Below are 20,574 nucleotides of genomic sequence, written 5' to 3'. Positions count from 1 at the left end.
ACTCCAAGTCTTAATCTTTCTTTTCCAAAAACTTAATTTAATTTATTAGCTATCGACTTCAACCCTTAAAACACTCGTTCCACTACTTAAAATGCCAATGTAACTCTAAAAACCTCTACTCCAACCCTTAATTTTATATTTTACTTACCTACTCCAACTATAAAATATTCATTTCAAACTTACAATGTCTATTCCAATAGTTCAATGTTTTTCAAATCTAATATTTAAAATGCCTATTTTAAGGTTCAAAATGTCCAATTTAAACTTTAAAATGGCAATTTAAAAATTATAGGTTGGACCTGTGAGTGGTCATACATATGCGGCTGTCTCACAGGAAATTTGTTGTTTTTATTATTTGTATGTTTGAATAAATGGTATAATGTCGAGATTTTATTAATCAAAAGATAAAATCATTACCATTATCAACGGTATTATTTTTGTCAAACTTCAACTATGAATCCAAAGTATAATAGGGGACGTAATGTATAGTAAGTGCTAATGACTTGTTTGGTTGGTTGTTCGTAGTAAATGGTGATAATTAAAATGATTTGTAGAGTAAATTTACATAAAAATGATTTGTGTTGCGCTCGATCAAACTTGGTGACCGAGAATTTAAAATTTAAAATTCTAAAGCTCGACCGAGTGGCCTTCGTCCGAGCAAGCCAGGGTTATTTTTTATCCTCTTTTGCTATTGATCCAATGCCCTTTTAATGGTCTCCGATGACTTTTAGGGTGATGTGTTTCGTTCTTATGATGATCGACTAAGCCAATATGCACATGATTTGATGGAAAACGCACATAAAGCCAACGATGGCCTCTCGACACTATAAAGGGGAAAACTGCACTAAAAACAACGACATAACAAAAATAAAACTATCTAAATTAAAAATTTATAAATTCGTAAAAATGCAATATATATATATATATATATATATATATATATATATATATATATATATATATATATATATAGTGATTGAATATTCAAATTTATTAAAACATTACTTTGAGCAAAAATTCTAAAAAAACCCACTTAAATTCCAAGTAGTGTAATACGCCGTCTTGAATCGGTCGTGTTGCTCTCATACACAAACAATTACGACTGCTGATGCGAATTCCAAATCAAACCCACACTCGTACCCACCTCCCCGATTGTTTTGTTTGATGCTCTTCTACACTCTTTAATGGCGTCTGCACTTTTCTCCAGAACAATTTTCAGTGTTTATAGGACTAATACATCTCTTCTTTCCTCTTCTCGCTCTTTTTTCCTCAACAATCAATCCTTCCATGTAAGCTTTTAGTTTTCTTCTCCGTTTTTTTCCATCAATTTTGTTCATTGTTTTTCAATGTTTTCGATATGTTCTTAGTTTTAGTCACTTATTGTAACCTAATTTTTGTCGGTTTTAAATATAATGTGTTTTTATTCTGTCAATTTCAATTATTTTATCTGGAATTTTCAGTTCTGTCTTCTTTTGATCAGAAGATTGTTTGATGTACTCTTTCTGTTCAGTCTTTTTGTATTGCAATTCTTATCTTGTTTTGCTTGCATAAGTTTATGAATGTCATTTTTTATGGGTTTTCTATTTTGTCTTCTCTTGATCAGAAGTTTGTGTGGTGTACAGTCTTTTGGTATTGCGATTCATATCTTGATTTTGCTAAATTTCTAGAAAGTTTGTGGGTTGTATTTGGAATCCAAAATTTAGTTAAGTAATTTGAAAAAAAATTGTTGTCTTTATTGCAGTCAAGAGCTGTTGGTTCATGGTTTAAGGGAGTGGGCTGCTGCAAATTGGTGCAGAGAAATAGTTGGTTTCGTTGTGTAGTCTCGTCGACAGATTCCAGAGCAAAATCTTATTCCACTGACACCATGTCTACGAGTGAACCTGTCGTTTCGGTTGAATGGCTCCATGCCAACCTCAGGCAACCAGACATTAAGGTACTTACTTCAGCTAGTTTGAACAATTTACTTATTGCTAGAACAACAAAAGAATGACAATACTAAAACCTTAATCGCAATAATATGAAGTTGGGTACGTGAACTAAAACAAATTAATGTGAGAATTTATCGCTAACAAATAGAAAATAGTACTTTATTTGATCCTATGTCTAATGTTAGCTACAACTATGAAAAATCAATTATTATCATCATCATTATGCAGTGTATTTTTCGCTCATAGAAGAGGGATGAAAGACGACATACCATTCCATACCCTTATCGGAGAAAGAGACCCTCAGCTCGAGAAAGATAAAAGAAAAAAATTCAATTTTAATGATTATCTATATATATTATACTCCTTGATCAATTCCTATCTATCGTCTTATGCTCATGTAAATCTCAACTCTTCATTCTATTTTCGATTATTAGGATCTTTGACCCACCTTTTACTCTTCCAAGCTCCTAAAACATATAGTCTTTTACTTTTCTAACCAATGCATTTTTCAATTAACTTTGTGTGGCTCTAATACTTTTCTTGTATCTTCATTTCATATTTTATCTTTTAGTTTATGTTAACTCATTTATCTTCAACAAAGGCATCTCATCTACCATCATCTTAGTGCAATGATCTCTTCCAAATGCCCAACTTTCTGACCCCCATATAATAATGATGCTAGTCTAACGACTATATCCTTTAACTTTACTTATTACGAAATCTTTCAATATAGTTATAGATAGATGTAATGCTTTATGTAAATGCAAAATTTACATGCTTATTAATTGGAAATCAAAATCAGCTTGGCTTTTCAGTTTGGTTTTATAAGTCAGGAGTTCATGAGTGGAAATATTTGTTATTTGCTGTCTCAAACTTATTTTGTGTCTCATTTACAGTACATGAGTTGTGTTATAATATGCGGGACATAAGTTTGTGACTAGCTGTTCATTTAGTACTTTTCTAATGCTATCTTTTCATGAAAGGGATGGAGAGAGTGCCTAACGTTTTAATGAAGCATACGAAAGTGGAGACTTTCTTTCACATTTTATTGCATAGTGTGTCTCCCCAAATGGCTAAATCCTGCCATTTTTTTGCTGCATTTGGCAAATTTAGCTTTTGAAGGTTTGTTATTTTTATGATTATGAGTTAGACAACAACTGCCTAAGTGGCTTCCTCGTAGTCTTACAATGTTACACATAGGCAGGGTTTTTAGGGTAGATTGTACGCAACTTATTCTTGTTAAAAAAAAGAGGTTCTTTTTTATAGCAAACATCATTGACAACTTCATTTAAATAAGATTTGCACGTGATTCAACGAATTATATTACTATAGTCCATTATAATTAATCTGGAATCAAAGAACTACAAGTTATTGGCTCCATCCAGATTGGACACACATATTTTGAGTTAGACATGCTACAAAAAACTTAAGGAATACTTTTTTCACCGAAGTGATAGAATTGCATAGAATGCTATCGCTTCTGTGTGGTGTTTGGAATATAAATTGTGGCATATGAAATTAAAGAGGTGGAATTTAAAGTTCTTTGATAAGATTTATGCGATTAAGCTTTTCATCATGGTGGGTGTTCTTGGAATACTATTTTGAATTTGCACAATCAAGGGGAATTGTGAATTATTCTTGTGCATATAGCAGGTTACTATTATGGTTGTTTTCTGGATTCCTGGTGCTGAATTAGTACTTTTGTAATCATTAATGTTCCACTAGAACGACAGAAGATTACATAGCATTGGGCTTATCACTTATCGTGTTTTGGCTAGAAGAGGTAACGGGATTGGTCTGAAAATTTACCTATGTATTAGGCTGGGTTTGTTGCTCCTCAAATGTGCAAGCTAGCCTACTGAATAATTCCATTCACAAAATTAGTTCAAATTTAGTATTTTATAAGGGTTGATATTTTCGTAGTGTTTGGCATCTTGTCTCTCCACCAATTGAGGTCTTAGTTTCCTTTTTTACGTTATCTTTAGAATGATGTATTTGCAAGCTAAAGCAGGTTGCTTTCATTTCTATGTTGTGTACGGTCCAGCTGCTATATCTTAAAATTGGCTTCATAAAAAAGAAAAATTGTGAGGCTAAATGCTGAAATCTGCAGTTGCTATTTGAAATTATATCATCTTTCGATTGTCAGGTGGTGGATGCATCTTGGTATATGCCCGATGAGCAGAGGAATCCAATTCAGGAGTATCAGGTATTGAAATTTAATTAATTATGAATCAAGCTAAATATTTGATGTTGCCATCAATATTTTTCCTATTTTATTTAGTCTCCTTATTTCTAAAAACCTCTGGGGAGGAGTAGAGAACTAGTTTTTGGGATATAGTAACATGGCAATAAGCTGATACTTAAATCTTAGAAGTTAGCCTGTAGTATTAATGTACTTCTCTATTTCTAAATATCTTCTGTTTCTGTGAACCATTTCTGCTACTGAGTAGGTTGCACATATTCCTGGTGCGCTTTTCTTTGATGTTGATGGCATTGCAGATCGAACTACAAATGTAAGATTTTATTCCATATGTATAAATATTGATCATTATATACTAGTTGGCTAATATATTATGTCTATGTGCTCATCTCTGTCAAATTATCAGTTTTACCTAATCAAGTTAGAGGCTGTTTTTTCTTTATTCCGTCAAAGTGAGAGGAATAGTTTAATGTACTTGAAGTCTTGAACTATACTTGCCAAATCTTAATGTTTTTATCTAGTAATCATGAAGGAAAACAATTTCTTTCCTAACTTCTTTTATCTTTAAAGTAATCCAGATTTTTTGACTTTTATCTCTCTTCCAGGAAAGTAACTTCTTTCCCACTTTTCTCTGTCTTCCTCGTACTTCCTAAGGAAAACATCTTTTAACTCTTTTTTTAAATTTCAAATAAACCAAAGAAAGGCATCTTTTCTCATTTTTTACACGTTCTTCAAACTTCAGAAGAAAAACAACTTTTCATCGCTATTTTATGTCCCATTAGTCAGAAGAAGAGCAATTTTTTTCTCATTGTATTTATGTATCCCGCAACTCCATTTTAAGTGAAAAAGTGGGGAAACACTATCTGCAACGTCACATAGATAAGAAATGCATATGATTTAATGAGACTTATTTAACTTGACAATAACTATGTGGTTCTTGCTCATGGTCTGAAACTATTTCACTTTTTGCATTTACTTGTTTGTTGTAGCTAATTTTCAGTCATTGCAATTAGTTTTGACACTTTAGGATTGTTGTTTAATATAATATGAGAGAACCGCTTAGCATTGACTGATTTTATAATCATTTCAGCTGCCCCACATGTTGCCTTCTGAAGAAGCTTTTGCTGCTGCTGTTTCAGCACTTGGCATAGAGAATAAAGATGGAGTTGTTGTCTATGATGGAAAGGGCATATTTAGTGCTGCTCGTGTTTGGTGGTGAGCTTTGGAGTTTGGCTGTGAAATTTTCTTTTTTCACTGCTGAATCTTTGTATGCCGAATGAATGTGATAATTTCTGCTTTAAAATGTATAGGATGTTTCGAGTATTTGGGCATGACAGAATTTGGGTGTTGGATGGAGGTCTACCTAGATGGCGTGCATTGGGATATGACGTTGAATCCAGTGCTTCTGGTGATGCAATTTTGAAAGCAAGTGCTGCCAGTGAGGCCATTGAAAAAGTATATCAAGGACAACAGGTACTTATGTAATTATTTGGTAAATTACTTATATCTGTAATCATCTTCTTCGCTGTTGGTTTAATTTCAGTTTGAAAAGATAATGCGATGAGAAATTTTCTTAGGCAACCATGTGAGGGATATTTACTGTGTGCTTTATGTTTAAATCAGAATTATACACCTTAGAAACATGTGGACTAGATTATAATGACAACAAGTTGTGTGGGTTGCTTGTTCCATTTTGTTTTGCTAGTTACTACTGTGTAATCTCTCAAATTTTTTAGCAATTCTTCTCCGAAATTTCAACCTCATCTTATGTTTCCTCAGGTTGGACCAATCACATTTCAGACGAAATTTCAACCTCATCTTGTGTGGACGCTTGACCAGGTGATGTTTCTTATATACTTGCGGTGTTCTTGCATAGCAATTATGCATCCATTCTGTAGTACGGTAGAGTTCTATTGATGTCATTCTGTGAAATGGAGATAGTTATTTCATCTTACAAGAGAAATGCTTGGTCAGATTTTAGAGATGGTTATTATCGATGCTTAAATTTTCAATCTGAATTCTGATCTTTTATGTGAGTTGGATTAGCAGAGATAGTCGTACTCATTTGAATAGGACTCTTGCCTAAAACTTTATTTATATATACTCCCCTTTTTATTATATCTCTAAAGCATTAAGATCATTGGCATCTGAGGCAGTGGCTTTAGTTTAAGGAGTTGGAAAGATGTACTTTTAACAGATTAGGCTATTGAAGAAGATGGAAATAAGGGATACATACAAATTTTGATGAAATCATAATAAGTTCTATCATTGGAAAATGATGGATGATGGGAAGGTTGTGTAAAGAGTCTTAATTACATAAACAGGCATCGATTTATTGATATTAAATTCCATTCAAATGAGGGAGAATGCATTGCAGTCAAAAACTCATTTTCTCTCATAGTTTCCTTGAAGAATTGTGATTATATGTAGTTCTTATCTCTAATGAGACACATTGAAGCCTATGTTAGTTTCCAATTACTCTCTCTGTCCCTATGAGAGTGCACCCAAAATTTTTGGGGGAAATTTAGCGGAAAGGTGAATTGGGTTGGAGAATAAGACAAAAAAACAAGTAGATGATGAAATGATTGGTTAATATGGAAAGAGATAATAATTTGTGAATGAGATTAAAAGAAAGAAAGTGGGTCCACTGCCAAAAAGGGAAAAGGTACAAAATGAGTGGGACAAAAAGTGGTGCAAATTGAGAGGTACAGAGGGAGTATTGAAAATGGTTGTGACATGCATTTAGGTCATTTTGGGCAAGAGAATGTGGACGGGGGTAACTATTTTTGTTGCAAGTTTGGCTTTTTATGTTCTATGTTTGTACATGAAGGTGGTTATTTTGCATATTCGCTGTAGAAGTCCTATTCATCCCTAAGTTTCTAATTATTCCTATATTACATATAGAGAGGCATCAGAATTCTGTCCGCGTCTCACCGCCATATAAAACTGGGAACACTATTGTATCTTCAATAAAGTAGTTTTTGTTGCTAAAGAGAACATGCTTAGATCTATTTAGTCTTTTCTTTTATACTGATAATGCTAGTAATTTATGCTGAAACTTGGATTCATTTAGAGATAAGTTTTATGACTGGCGTTGAGTCTCTATATAGTCTCTTATGTAGCTCATAGACTTGCTAAATGGGCATATTCGGGTATTTATAATGAGGTGTGAGTTGATGGTAGTCTGTTGTGGATTGGTGACATTTTTTTTTCTAATTTTAATTCTTAGTGTTTGAGACCACCCTTAATTATGAAAAACAAGTCTCTTATGTCCTTAGGTGCTTTTTGTTTGTATATCATAAATTACTATATTCATCTATGTTACTAAAAGTTTTACATTATTCTCAGGTGAGGAATAATATTGAGGACAAGACATATCAGCTTGTTGATGCACGATCAAAGGCGAGGTATTCATATATTAATTAATTAAATTCAACTTGTCAAACTGCTCAGGCCGGTGGGTTTCAGGGTCAGGTTTCTTCGATCGGGTCAACTTTGGTCGGGCTTCTAGTGTGACCGTGTCCGGGTCGACCCAATGGGTCAAGACTCAAGGGTTTAAGAAAACTTATTTTGTCATTAAGATTTTCCGATAAACATCAAATATTTTGTTGTTTTATAAAAAATGTTTTGTATATAAATAGACCAATATATCGCTTTTAAGACTTCAATAAGGAACAATATTTATGAATACAAAATAATGATTGGAAATATAGTGTCTCCTGACTCCTGTCCAAAAAGTGATTATGTGGAAGTTAATTAAAAAAAATTGATAAAACATCTCAAAATGGTTGGGTTGGGTTATAGTCTGGTTTGACCCTTTCTTTGGGCTGGGTCATTTTCGCCTTTCGGTTTACAAGTCAATATTTCCAGGCCGTGACCTTGTAATTTTGGGTCGGGTTTCGGTTCAGTTTTGGGTTGGATAAAAGAATCCACTCGTCTAGTTATAGCCTTCATTTTGATAGTAACTTCTCATTAATTTTGACTTAACTGCTCTTTTCGAAAAGCGATGTCAATTTGCAAACATTTTCTTTCAGTACAGGATGGTTCCATAAAGAGTAATCACAATGGTCATCTGATAACAGAAGCTTGCATTGTTCAAAATGTGTTCAAAATGTGGCCAAGATGCTGTCAAAGCCACCACCTTGGCACTGTGACAACCTCTTTTTCACAAATTAATGATAATCATGTTCTTTATTATGTAAAGAATAACACTACTTTGTTTTTGTTTAAAAGCACTATAAACATTAGAATCATAAACTAATCTGTTGTTTCTACTAATTAGTTCACTTTGGCGTAACTCTTCAACTCTATAGTTCACTCTTTTAGTCAGATCACTTCTTATCATGGTGCACATGGTCCTTAATCTGAACAAGTGATCAGTCTCGTTGCGTAGAATTGATGAGTATTTTGATGTCATTGCAGGTTTGATGGAACTGCACCTGAACCACGAAAGGGAATAAGGAGTGGTCATGTTCCAGGAAGCAAGTGTGTTCCTTTCCCAAAGGTACTATAGCTCTGCTAAACATATGAATAAGAACTTCTTTGTTGCATATCCCGTTTTCTCACTGGATTAAGAAGAGTATCCATTTGGCTAACAAGATTCAAGATCAGCATTTCTATTATGAGTTATGATGTTTTTCATCTTTGAAATCAAAATTATGTCTTATCTCAATTTTTTTGCAGATTTTGGATTCGTCAGGAACTCTCTTATCTGGAGATCAGCTCAAGGAAAAATTTGAACAGGAAGGTTGTGATTATGTTGTTCCTCTTAATTTTATTCCTGACAACGCCGTTGGAGAAGGTTTTCATGATGTTACTATAGCCGCATAATTATTTTTTTGGAATAAAGTTCTGCAAATGCTTGGTTAGGACTTTGGAACCGACCACTTGGTAACAAAGTAGTCTTTTATTCTCCAATGCTTCTCCAATAAGCAAATCTTGCCGAATACGTGTTGGTTCTCTTGTAATGCTAAGTTAAAATAGAAGGTTAGAGGAATAATATACTCATTGATCTAAGTACATCAAACTTTAGGCGGGCCTAGGGATAGACACAAACTTAGTTTTGTGGTCTAAAATATGACACGTGAAACATGCAATGCACCGTGCATCGTGCACTGTGCACCCTAGCCTATTGGCCACGAGGGTGCAAACATGATGTAGATTGGGACTCCTACGTGCAAAGAGCTTTGGCATGTGAGTCTGATATGGTGATTCATTCCTCACTGATTTGCGCGTAGGAAGGAAGAGATTTGGACAAGAGCAACCATAAGAGTATGAAGAAAGTTGAACACAAAAGCATGACACAAAGGTCATCCTGTAGCGTGTGTGCTAAGAGGATGTGAAGCTTGAATATCATTGATACTTGATGTGCCCCATCAAGAGAATATACTACAGAATAATATTTTTGTGAACACTCATATGAAATAAATTACACCATTAAAAAGTAAAACTTGTGTCAAAATATACGCCGGTGCCAAGATGTGGGTAATGACTAGTAAACACTCAGAATTTTGGAAAGACGAGACTAAAGTGGGAAAAATAGCACCAATCCACCAAGTGCTGAAGATAATTGATAGAGGTGTTTTTGTGTTTTTAGGTTGTTGATTGTTAAAATCGGACTTGTTCGTTGTGAAATCTATGATGATGAAGAATTCTACTGGTGATCGTACCAGTCTCCTTTTGAACCAGAATTTCATAGTTCAAAAATATCGATGTTTAGTTGATCTTTGAACTGCGATGTGTAGCTTATTTACTCGTCAGAAAAACATAAACAAACTAGATTTTGACTTGTGCCTTTTAAGTGTTCGTTTTCTTTTAATTTATTTGAAGCTTTTAGATGCTTACACAAACTGTAAATTTGTCCAAGTTTAATCTTACTTTTATCGCTTTTACTTTTGCAGGTATTTCTTTGGATCAGCCCATTGTGACATCCTGTGGTACTGGCGTGACTGCTTGTATTCTCGCAATGGTGATTCTTTCTTTCCCTTTGACGCACATTTATTATTAAATAGTGATGCTGCAGAATTGTTTTGGCCAACTGATTTTTTCAAGAGCTATTATTGTAAAAGACCGTGTTTTTTGGTGAGACGACCTCAAACAAGGAGTCTATTCTCATAATATGTGTGTATGAGATGGACTATTTAACCCATGTATGAGGCGCGTCTCTCGGTGAGACCGTCTCATAGAACAATTTCTGTTTTTTCAAATTTCAATGAGTGGTGTTATGTTTAATAATCGAAGTATTAATACAAGTTTAGTCCTAAATTATACTCTTGAGACATAGCAAGACATGTATCAAGGAGTTTGCATGGAGAGTATGCTAAATAATTGTCATGCTTCTTTTTTTGTTTCCTTAGGGTTTGCATCGCCTTGGGAAGACCGATGTTGCTGTTTATGATGGCTCTTGGACGGAATGGGGAGGAAACCCCGACACCCCTATTGAGGCTTCTTGAGCGTCTGAAAGATTCTCAAAAGTTGTATCTATAGACTTGCGTTGCTCAATTGTCTAATTCTTATATTTTACGTACAACATTTTCTTTACATTTTTGTTAGTTGATGAACTATCTAAAAGACCGAATATGAATAAAAAGCGGCTGGTGCTATTAGCATTGATCTGTTTTGGGTTTATCCCTGGCCCCGGGGTGAAGTGAATCAATTTTGTTTTTATGTTGGGTGTGCTTGTTTGCGATAATAAATACTTTCGTAATTGATATGCATGTCTGCGTTCTACTTGAGATACAATGCATGTAAGCAATCGTCTGTCCAATCGAACTGGATTTTTTTTTGGCATTGGCTCAAAGTATTTGTGGGTCGGAGTAAATGTTGTGTAACCCTTGGCAATGTTAGACTAGGGACTCCACCTCTCATGGACTCAAAAGTCGAAACATTGTGTAGATATGACATGGATACATACAAAATATAGAGTATGCTAGGTGTGATTCGATTTCAGGATCTTGCCTAAGAAAAACAATATTTGCTCTAACTGAGATAAGATTCGATTATAAAAAAATCAGGTTGATATGCATTTTTAAAAATCAATAAATATAAATTTGGATTTTTTAAGGGTTAATAAAATATAAATTAGGATTTTTTTAAAGGCTCAATTAATGTGGTTGAATTATTAGGAATGAATGTTGCTCACCACTATAACCGCACTCAGCATGTTAACAGTCCCTAAACTAACATGAAAGCTCAAGTCAACCATGCCAAAATGACAATCGGTCGCCACATGTCAAAATGGTATTGGCTAAAATACCTTAATTAGTTACCTCCAAAACCAATGAGAGATCCCCACGTGGGCAACTCTCATATACTCCTTTTGTCTCTTATAGATCGTAAAATTTTCTTTTGTATCTTTTACTTTGCTATAATTTTCTTCTATGAAAATATCTCACTTTTGTCTTTTATTTTCATCTGTAAAATTCAACTCTTTTATAAAATCATTCACATAATTCGAATGGTCTCACCATTTCTAAGTGTTTAGGTGATATATAATTATTGCAAATTTTTAATACAAAGGGAGTATTGCTCCAACAAAAAAAAAAATTCTAATCATTAACGGTTATTTGCAAAAAACTATAAAATGACAAAATACATAATATTAAAATAAACAAAATAAAAAAAAGATAAAATAAAAATCTTAAAGCCCTTATAGAGACACATAAGAGTGATTCATTACTTTTTAAAATAATTTTTATTTACCTATATTAACTCCCGATAAAAATAAGTTCGTACTTGTATATTAAAATACAAATGACAATATTGAAGTAGAATCAATCCTGAAACGTGCAATTATACTCATAATAATGACATGGTAGATATTACTTAGTCGTCGCTCACGTTCGTCCGTTATCCTGATCTACTTTTTTTAATTATTTTCATATTACATCTTGCAACTAGCTAGTACTATGTACTCCATTTTGGTCTAATTAAATGTTGTATTTACTTATTTAATAATAATATTAGCATTTTATGGTGTTTGACAATTTACCTTTTAATGTCTTTTTTGTTAAATTTTAATTTTTGACTTTTTAGTTGATCAAACAATTAAAATAATATTTAGTAAATAACTATTAAACTAATTGAAAAACTGATTTTTAACCCAACCAACAAGCTATCCATAGTAGAGATTTTCATTGGTTTTTTTTTGGCTTTTAGTCTATTTTTTCTCTAATTAACAACCAACACCCAACAAATAATTTTGACCACATCTTCAAACAACCGACTTTAAATAGTTAACTTAAACAACTTAATTATAGCCAATACTTTTAGTTGGTCAAATCAGCTAACAATTTCAGCCAACAATTTCATCTAATAATCTTTTACCAAACATGCTTTTAGTAATATAAATAACCATTTTCAAAATATTATAACTTATGATGATTCAAAATAAAAATTAATAGTTGAAAATTTTCTTACATCTCATCCACATCAAATCATTAGACACCTAAAAACTACCAACCCCACACTACATGTTAATATTTTTCCATACAATATATTACAATGAGCTGCGAGTATTACACGCATATTACATACAAAGCATAATATAAAATGTTGGCTCTCAAGTCTAGTCAAGCAAAGCAGAGCAAATCAAACAACAATGGCTTCCAAAATCAAAACCCTTCTCTTAATCACTCTTCTCCCGTTCTTCATCCTGATTACCACCGCAACTAAATCGGCGGACGACATTGAAGAAGACTTAAGATTTTTAGAAGAACCAAACCCACCGAGAGACTACCCTTATTACGCCGATCCTAAGTACAAACCACAAGGCGAAGAAATTGGGAGTTTCGAGGAATTCCAATCATGGGATAATCGTAAACCACCACCCTCGCCGCCGATCGACGAAAAACAAGTTGTGGTCTTAAATAAGACCAATTTTGATGCGGTGATTGAGAAGAATGAGTATGTTATGGTTGAGTTTTATGCACCATGGTGTGGGTACTGTAAGCAATTGGCACCTGAGTATGGTGATGCTGCTAGTGAGCTTAAAGAGAGTGGGTCCAATGTTGTACTTGCTAAAGTTGATGCTATACAAGAGAGTGATTTGGCTGATTTGTATAAAGTTGATGGGTTTCCTACTCTTTTGTTCTTTGATCATGGTGTGTTTAAGTCCTATGAGGGTGAAAGGACTAGGTTAGTTTTCTTATTCCAAATCTTTTTGTCATTATTATCTTTATTCTTTAGTGATGTTGGAAATATTTCATGTGAGGGGCCAATTTAGTATTTTAAATTAGGGGGGGCAACTAGTCATTATACCAGAAATTATTTACCGGTGTCGATCATTAGGATATTTGGAATAGCCGACCGCCTAGGGCCCCTATAAATAAGAGGCCTCAAATGTTGAGGGGTGTTATTTAGACCCGATTCTACGCAATACTTTTTTAAGTAATTTTTTTTTCAAAATATTTTATATTTAAATAATATAGTGTTACAATGCATTTTGTCTTGAATTGTTTTTCTGGAAGTGAAAATTTTATCTTTTAATGTAATAAAGGGTACCATTTTAAAAGACATCGTAAAAATAAATAGAGCGTCTAAAATTTTGCTCCGTCCCTATTATTTGCCAATAAAAAAACTAGTTAAATTATGAAAATTTTAAAATCATATAGACTTAAATGAAGTTGGATCATAGTAAAAATTATATTCAACAAATTAATAGAGTTGAAGTTTCCCTGTAATTATTGCATTTGAAAAACTAAGAGTTTTTGACTATATTATTCGCTTATTAAGTCTCCAAAAATATACTATTAAAATTAAAATAGCAAAAATATAAACATGCACTAAAAACAATAAATGTAAAATTATGAAAGATATAGTGTAGTGACATTATAACATAAATTTATTAGTTTTTTTAAAAAATGGGTTGAATTAGGATTTGATCCCTTAACCTTATGTTACAAATGTATTACTCCAACCATTAAGCTATAGTAATTTTTATTATATTTTAACACTCTTTAAATTATAAATTATAAATTATATTTTAGTTAGGGGGCCAAAGCTAAAAATACAAAGGATTGCGTTTTCTGCAAGGGGGGCCGAGCCTCCCTTAGCCCCCCATGTAGTTTCGCCCCTGTTCACATGTGATGAAGATTTTGTGTTACTAAAATAGTGGGTTTTAGACTTGTATATAATGCTTGGTGGGTAATCTTTCAACTACCATATGATTTTGAAAGAGAGTAAGTCTCATCAAGTTTGTATGTAAGTCAGTGCTCATACTTCACATGTGAGGAAGATTTCACGTTACTAAAATAGTGGATTACAGGCTTACATATAAATTATAATGCTTGGTAGGTTATCTTTTAATTACCATATGATTTTGAAAAATAGTGAATCTCATCAAATGTGTATGCAAGTCAATGCTCATTAATGCTCATTACATGTGAGTTTGTGGGCCGATGTGTCCACGCGAGTGGGCCGATGTGTCCACGCGAGTGGGCCCAGGTATAATTATGTGATGAATTGTGATATTATTTTTTTTCAACCCGCGTAAAAGTCATATCCTAGAGCCTTAACCATCAACTTAAACTTTTGATTGAGTTGTTTCCTTGATATGGTATCAAAGTTAATGTAACAAAAAAGTCACAAGTTCGAATTTCAATTGTCACTCAAATTTAAGTGGAATATTTCGCGCAGGGTATGTGCCGCCTCCGCACTTCTAATCTAAAGGGTTGTGATGTGAGGAGGCGTGTTAAAAGGATGTAAAATATGTTGGGGCCTAATTATTATCTTAAACTTTTAGTTAAACTGGTTTCTTAACAAATGGTAAGATCGGAAATTCCTACATGTAAGAGAAAAAAAAATATGCTGAAAGTGGTGAAAATTAAATTCTTCGTTTTTACGGTTGACTTAACTCTCTCATGATTCTTTTTTATAATTATGTTTTCATAAGAAGGAAATATGTGATTCAAATTCAGTAAGTTATGTATAAGATCGTTTCATCATAAAATGTACATGTTAGAGTATATAACATATTCTAAGGCCTTAACCATTAGCTTAAACTTTTAGAGTTTAACATATCCTAGGGCCTCAACCATCAGCTTAAGCTTTTGGTTGAAGCCCTAGGATATGTTATATACTCTGAAAGTACACATATAATCAGTTTATGTCTCTAATTAATCACTGTAAGATTGTAAGTAATCAATTTAAGGTTATAAGTAATCACTTTGAGAATCTAATTTAATATTTTGTCTTAATAATCACATATGATTATGTGATTAATAGTGTTGTCCGGGATCTACTAAGGGCCTGAAAATACTCATACAACGATACAATAGTAATAACATTTTAATATCTTAATGTCATGGCGTTAACCGACTTTCTCTTAGGATGGAGTTTGAGAGCTGAATGTAAGCACTGTTTTTACCTTGTTAGTGATAACGCTAACAAATAGGTGGTTTCCAACTTTACCTTTGATAGCAAACATTATGTGAAATGTGATGAAAATAAGTCAGTCTCTTATAATCTGAAATCAAAAACAATAAATCTTTTACTACATCTGGACATTTAAAAGTGCTCATACCTTACTATAAATTATATATTTACTAATTGAAATTAATTCTATCTTTAGCAAAATCATTTTATGATGCAAATAAATAATTATTAAATGATAATGTAGGGATGGAATCGTTTCATGGTTAAAGAAGAAAACAGAACATGCGGTGTACAATGTGACAAACACAGAAGATGCAGAGCATATTCTACTTGCTGAACCTAAACTCGTCGTGGCCTATCTTGATTCTCTAACGGTATTACTCAATTTTATTATACTTACCGTACTTTTTTATGTAATTTAATATGTTTTATTTTTAGGGTTTGAAAATAATAGTAGCATTTGATCGTAGGGTTCTGAATCTGAAGTGCTGGATGCTGCTGCGAAACAAGAGGACGATGTAAACTTTTATCAGACTGATAATGCAGAAGTAGCTAAAATTTTCCAAATTGATCCTGATGTTAAACGCCCAGTTTTGGTTCTATTAAAGAAAGAGATTGAGAAGTTTTCCAAGTTTGGTATGTTCAATTTAACTTCGTGCTATCGATAATCAGTGGCGGATTCAAAATTTTTAAATTTTTAGGTTTTGTATTATATTATTTATTTGTGTGTCACTATGTGATATTTCTAGTCTTTGTGAATCTTAAAGTTGTTCAAACGAGAAATGCTTACAGAAATTCAAAAAAATAGAAATTTTAGATGATCGATATATTATTTTATTGAATATTATACTTAATGGAGAAAAAGTATGGACCACAAGCATTACAAAATATTAAAATAAAGTTATGAAAAAAATATTAGGACCACAATTATTAAAAATGTTGAAATAAAATTAATATGAAACATGTGGAGACCATTAGCTAGCAATATGAAATTGTTAAAATAACGTTAGGGGAAATATATGAGAACCATAAACATTAATAAATATTAAAATGAAGATGTATAAAGTTAATTATGTTTAAATTTATGATATAAATAGAATAATTTTTTTAACAATAAACAAAACATTTAAAAATGAAAATTGAGAACAACTTAAAAGGTTTAGAGTAACATTTTGATTTTTCCCCTTTTGTATTAGTTATTGGGTTTGTCAAATTTCAGCACTTCGATTTTTCTTGTATTTCTGTTAAAATTTTAAGTCCGCCACCGATTTACTTAAAAATAATAATACTTTTATTGTATATTTTTAAGCTAATTGAGCTTCTTATTTTTGTCTCAAGATGGTGATTTCTCAAAATCAGCTATTGTGGACTTTGTTTCTGACAATAAACTCCCTCTAATTATAAATTTTACCATGGAAAGTGCTTCCTTTGTATTTGAAGGTCCTATCCAAAAACAGGTGTGTCCTTTATATGATTTTTTTTTTATTTTTTTATATTCTCATGATCTCAATGTTATATTTCACTGTCCCTTTGAAATTGTTATTGATGATAATAATTCTCTTTATAGAATCTTACTGTTAGCAGCAATCTCAGAAGAACATATAGTCTAAAATGCCACTATCAATAAGATTTATCTTTTTTATTGTCATGATCCATCAATGTTCTACTGATAGTAACATTTCTCTTCACAATATATAACTGTCAACAACAATTTCAAAGGGATATATGGATAGTGTAAAATGTCACTATCAGTTAGATTTATCTTTTCAGCTAGTCTCTTGAGAGACCATCTCTTTGAGGGACGTATCTCAAGCCCAACCCATTAAAAATTAATGCCTTATTTACCGTATTCTTAATGTCTACTTACATTATCTTTAATGCTTAATTATTGTATTCTTAATGCCTACTTTCAATATCTTAAATGACTACTTATTATTCTTGGTGCCTACTTACAATATCTTAAAAAATATACAATAGACCGGCCCAATTAGAGATGGTTTCTCAGAAAGGTCATGATCCATCAATATTATACTTCTTTGTGGCTTTGAGATTTCTACTGATAATGATATTCTCCTTCACAACATGTCACTGTCAACAACAATTTCAAAGAGATAGATGGCATAAAATGTCACTGTTAGTGGCAAAAAAAGAAAAAGGTTTATTTATTTATTTATTTATTTTTGTTATTTTTGAATATAGGTTTTCCTCTTTTCACCTAATCAACAGTCAGAAAAACTCATTCCTTACCTCCAAGAAGCAGCCAAAGATTTCAAGGGAAAGGTAATCCTTTATTGAAGTGTAAATCATTGTATATAAGCTAATGATTCAATTAATAATGTCAAGATTCTTCACAGGGTCCTATTTGAGGTTGAGAGAGAAAAGTGTGTTCCATTAGCCTAAAATAATAGTAGTATTTATGAATTTTGGAGTACGTTTCAGTAAATATATGGATACGCTATTGTGATATTTTTTTTAGATATAATAACAAAAATTATTTTGTGTTTTTTTATTATAGTGTAGGCTGAGAGAAGGGGAGGGACCTTACTTAGGAAAGACAGTACTTGCTCCAACTGAAACAAGACCCAATATTTTGGATGAATATTAAGACACTTAATACAAGTTACAACAAGGCTTATATGAGACCGTTAACCATGAAATGAACTCATATAATCAAACTGTTTCTCTAATTTATCACTTTAAGATTGGAAATGATCACTGCTATATCGTAACCGATCACTTTAAGGTTATAAGTGATCACTTTGAGATTATAAATATACATTGGACTAGACCAATAAGTTGATCTCACCGTAAGATTGTTTCATTTGAGAATTTGTCAAAAAAGTTATGATTTCTTGTGATTTTTTTTATCTATATTTTAGATTATAACTAAAAGTTGTTCTTGTCTGAATTAGATCGTTTTCTCATATGTACAAATGGATAACAAAGAATATGGAATTCCAATGATGGATTTCTTGGGAGTTACTGGAGATGCTCCTAGAGTAAGTGTAGTACAATTGTTTTTTACTTTATTTCTATTTTTTGATAGAAAAATTTATCTATCATATTTCTTGTTAATGATGTCAAATGTATAAAAAAAGTACATGAACGTGGACAAAGAGTCCAATAAATCATATACAATATTTTAATATATAATAATATTTATTTTATCATTTTTGTCGAAGTTGACGTAAATTATGAATAATGAAGCATTTTTTTTCTTAAAATTTGCTATGTTATAGGTAGTTGCATACACCGGAAACGCTGATCGTAGAAAATTCTTTATGAAAGGAGAAATTACATCAGACAATATTAAGGTTATACAACTTTATCTGATTCACTTCTCTTCCAAATACATCAACTTCGTTTTAATTCTAATTAATTAATTTCTACAGTCATTCATTGACGACTTTCTAGCGGACAAACTCAAACCATTCTACAAATCGGAGCCTATACCACAAACGGTTTGTATCGGACTACACAATGACCTAAGCTTTGCTAAAGATTATCTCAGGATCAAGTCTTACGTTACTTTCATCTATTATTGTATAATTTCAGAATGACAGTGACGTGAAAATCGTTGTGGGAAAAAACTTTGAAGAAATTGTTTTAGATGAATCAAAGGATGTCCTTGTTGAGGTAATCAATTTTATAAATTATTTTTTGAAAATATAATTAAGATTCCAAGAAAAAATTAGTTATAATTATAGACATTTTGTATTAGATATATGCTCCTTGGTGTTCTCATTGTCAAGAACTTGAACCAAAGTACAACCGGCTTGCAAAACATTTAAAAGGAATTGATTCCTTACTAGTAACAAAAATGGATGGCACCAAAAATGAGCATCCAAAAGCACCAGTAAGTTTTTTATATTTATGCATAATTTTTTTATATAATTTTCTTTTTTTTTTTTTTTGCTTATGTTTTACATTTTTTATCATTAATACAAAAAAAAAATGAATTGTTTTGTAAATTTTTTCAGGCACAAGGATTTCCTACAATTCTTTTCTACCCAGCAGGAAAGAAGAGTTCTGATCCGGTTAGTATTAATTTTCACTCCAATTGTTTCTAACAATGGTGAAACTTAGGTCAATAGTTGAGGCAAGATTTAAATTTTGAACTTTAAAATTGAGTTAGAAAATAAGAGGATACAAAGGTTTTAACCTATAACCTCTTATTTACAAATATATTAATTTTACCACTACCTCAATTATCATTTTACCATAAATCACCAGTGTAATTATGTATACTTAATATATTCCGAAAAAAAGTCGAAAGCAAAACCCCCTCCCGCAGTTCTACTAACCCTTCCATTTTTCACCATTGGTTTCAACAGAAAGAACCGTTATTCACAAGCTAATTGCTTTTCGAATTTGCGATTTGCTCAAAATGACGTAAAAATAGTCCAAAATCAACCATAATTTTTTTTTTCAATTCACGATACCCAAAGAGATTGGTGAATCATGTGATATAGTTTGTTATATTATTTGCGTTTACATTAATTTTCATGTATAAATTGTTTGTTTGTACATTCAGATAATTTTTGAGGAAGAACCAAATGCTGTGACACTCTACAAATTTATCAAAAAGCATGCAACAACACCTTTCAAGATTCAAAAGCCAATTACTCCAACATCACAAGTTAGTGAGCCTTCAACAATAGAGACTATCACTTCTTCTGAATCTCCCATCAGTACCAATGTAGAACGGGATGAGTTATAAGCATACTAAAATAGTTTCTATTTTCAGTTAATACTTTTCCTTTTTACAATATGGCACCTAATTTTGTATGAATGTTGTTACACTATGAGATTCCTATTGCTCTTCTATTCTATCAATCTAATATAGAGAATAGAAATTATGTTGTTCAATCTAGTAATGAGCTTTACTCAACAATTATGGCATTTAAGGTTTTCGGAAACTCTTCGTACGTGTATTAACTTTACTGATAAAAAGTCGTACAAGATATACACCATTATTAGCAACTTAAATACCGAACAATTGCGATAGTGTATCACTCTTAATTAATAGAATCACAATAATAGAAGGTAAAATCAAGAGGGGGCTTACATTTC

The 20,574-nt window shown here is 32.1% G+C and overlaps 2 protein-coding genes across 2 annotated transcripts; both read left to right on the top strand.

Moving 5' to 3' along the window:
• The first annotated feature begins 975 nt into the window (after window positions 1-975).
• Window positions 976-10,742, top strand: LOC130804122 (thiosulfate/3-mercaptopyruvate sulfurtransferase 1, mitochondrial-like). The gene is made up of 12 exons (XM_057668453.1): window positions 976-1,289; window positions 1,742-1,933; window positions 4,075-4,134; window positions 4,379-4,441; window positions 5,219-5,343; window positions 5,439-5,601; window positions 5,908-5,967; window positions 7,477-7,535; window positions 8,551-8,632; window positions 8,812-8,875; window positions 10,029-10,096; window positions 10,485-10,742. The coding sequence occupies exons 1-12, from the start codon at window positions 1,185-1,187 to the stop codon at window positions 10,578-10,580; spliced, it is 1,137 nt and encodes a 378-aa protein (XP_057524436.1). The 5' UTR covers window positions 976-1,184; the 3' UTR covers window positions 10,581-10,742.
• A 1,829-nt stretch (window positions 10,743-12,571) lies between these two features.
• Window positions 12,572-20,418, top strand: LOC130803473 (protein disulfide isomerase-like 1-4). The gene is made up of 12 exons (XM_057667581.1): window positions 12,572-13,263; window positions 15,746-15,875; window positions 15,972-16,137; window positions 16,840-16,958; window positions 17,701-17,781; window positions 18,414-18,500; window positions 18,741-18,815; window positions 18,894-18,962; window positions 19,057-19,137; window positions 19,223-19,357; window positions 19,482-19,538; window positions 20,036-20,418. Exons 1-12 carry the CDS (start codon window positions 12,728-12,730, stop codon window positions 20,219-20,221), a joined length of 1,722 nt encoding a protein of 573 aa, XP_057523564.1. The 5' UTR covers window positions 12,572-12,727; the 3' UTR covers window positions 20,222-20,418.
• The last annotated feature ends 156 nt before the right edge of the window (window positions 20,419-20,574 follow it).

Source organism: Amaranthus tricolor, chromosome 17 (genome assembly GCF_026212465.1).
Source record: "Amaranthus tricolor cultivar Red isolate AtriRed21 chromosome 17, ASM2621246v1, whole genome shotgun sequence".
Classification (NCBI taxonomy): domain Eukaryota; kingdom Viridiplantae; phylum Streptophyta; class Magnoliopsida; order Caryophyllales; family Amaranthaceae; genus Amaranthus; species Amaranthus tricolor.
Note: the sequence above shows the minus strand (reverse complement) of the source record. Positions and strands in the feature narration are given on the sequence as shown.

What these genes read in the sequence shown, in the direction of transcription:
- LOC130804122 (XM_057668453.1), top strand. Translation starts at nt 1,185, where the DNA reads ATGGCGTCTGCACTTTTCTCCAGAACAATTTTCAGTGTTTATAGGACT. An exon ending in ATCCAATTCAGGAGTATCAG is followed by an intron (nt 4,135 to 4,378) that starts GTATTGAAATTT and finishes GCTACTGAGTAG; the next exon opens with GTTGCACATATTCCTGGTGC. An exon ending in AGTGTGTTCCTTTCCCAAAG is followed by an intron (nt 8,633 to 8,811) that starts GTACTATAGCTC and finishes ATTTTTTTGCAG; the next exon opens with ATTTTGGATTCGTCAGGAAC.
- LOC130803473 (XM_057667581.1), top strand. Translation starts at nt 12,728, where the DNA reads ATGGCTTCCAAAATCAAAACCCTTCTCTTAATCACTCTTCTCCCGTTC. An exon ending in TGAGAAGTTTTCCAAGTTTG is followed by an intron (nt 16,138 to 16,839) that starts GTATGTTCAATT and finishes TTTTGTCTCAAG; the next exon opens with ATGGTGATTTCTCAAAATCA. An exon ending in ATGAGCATCCAAAAGCACCA is followed by an intron (nt 19,358 to 19,481) that starts GTAAGTTTTTTA and finishes AAATTTTTTCAG; the next exon opens with GCACAAGGATTTCCTACAAT.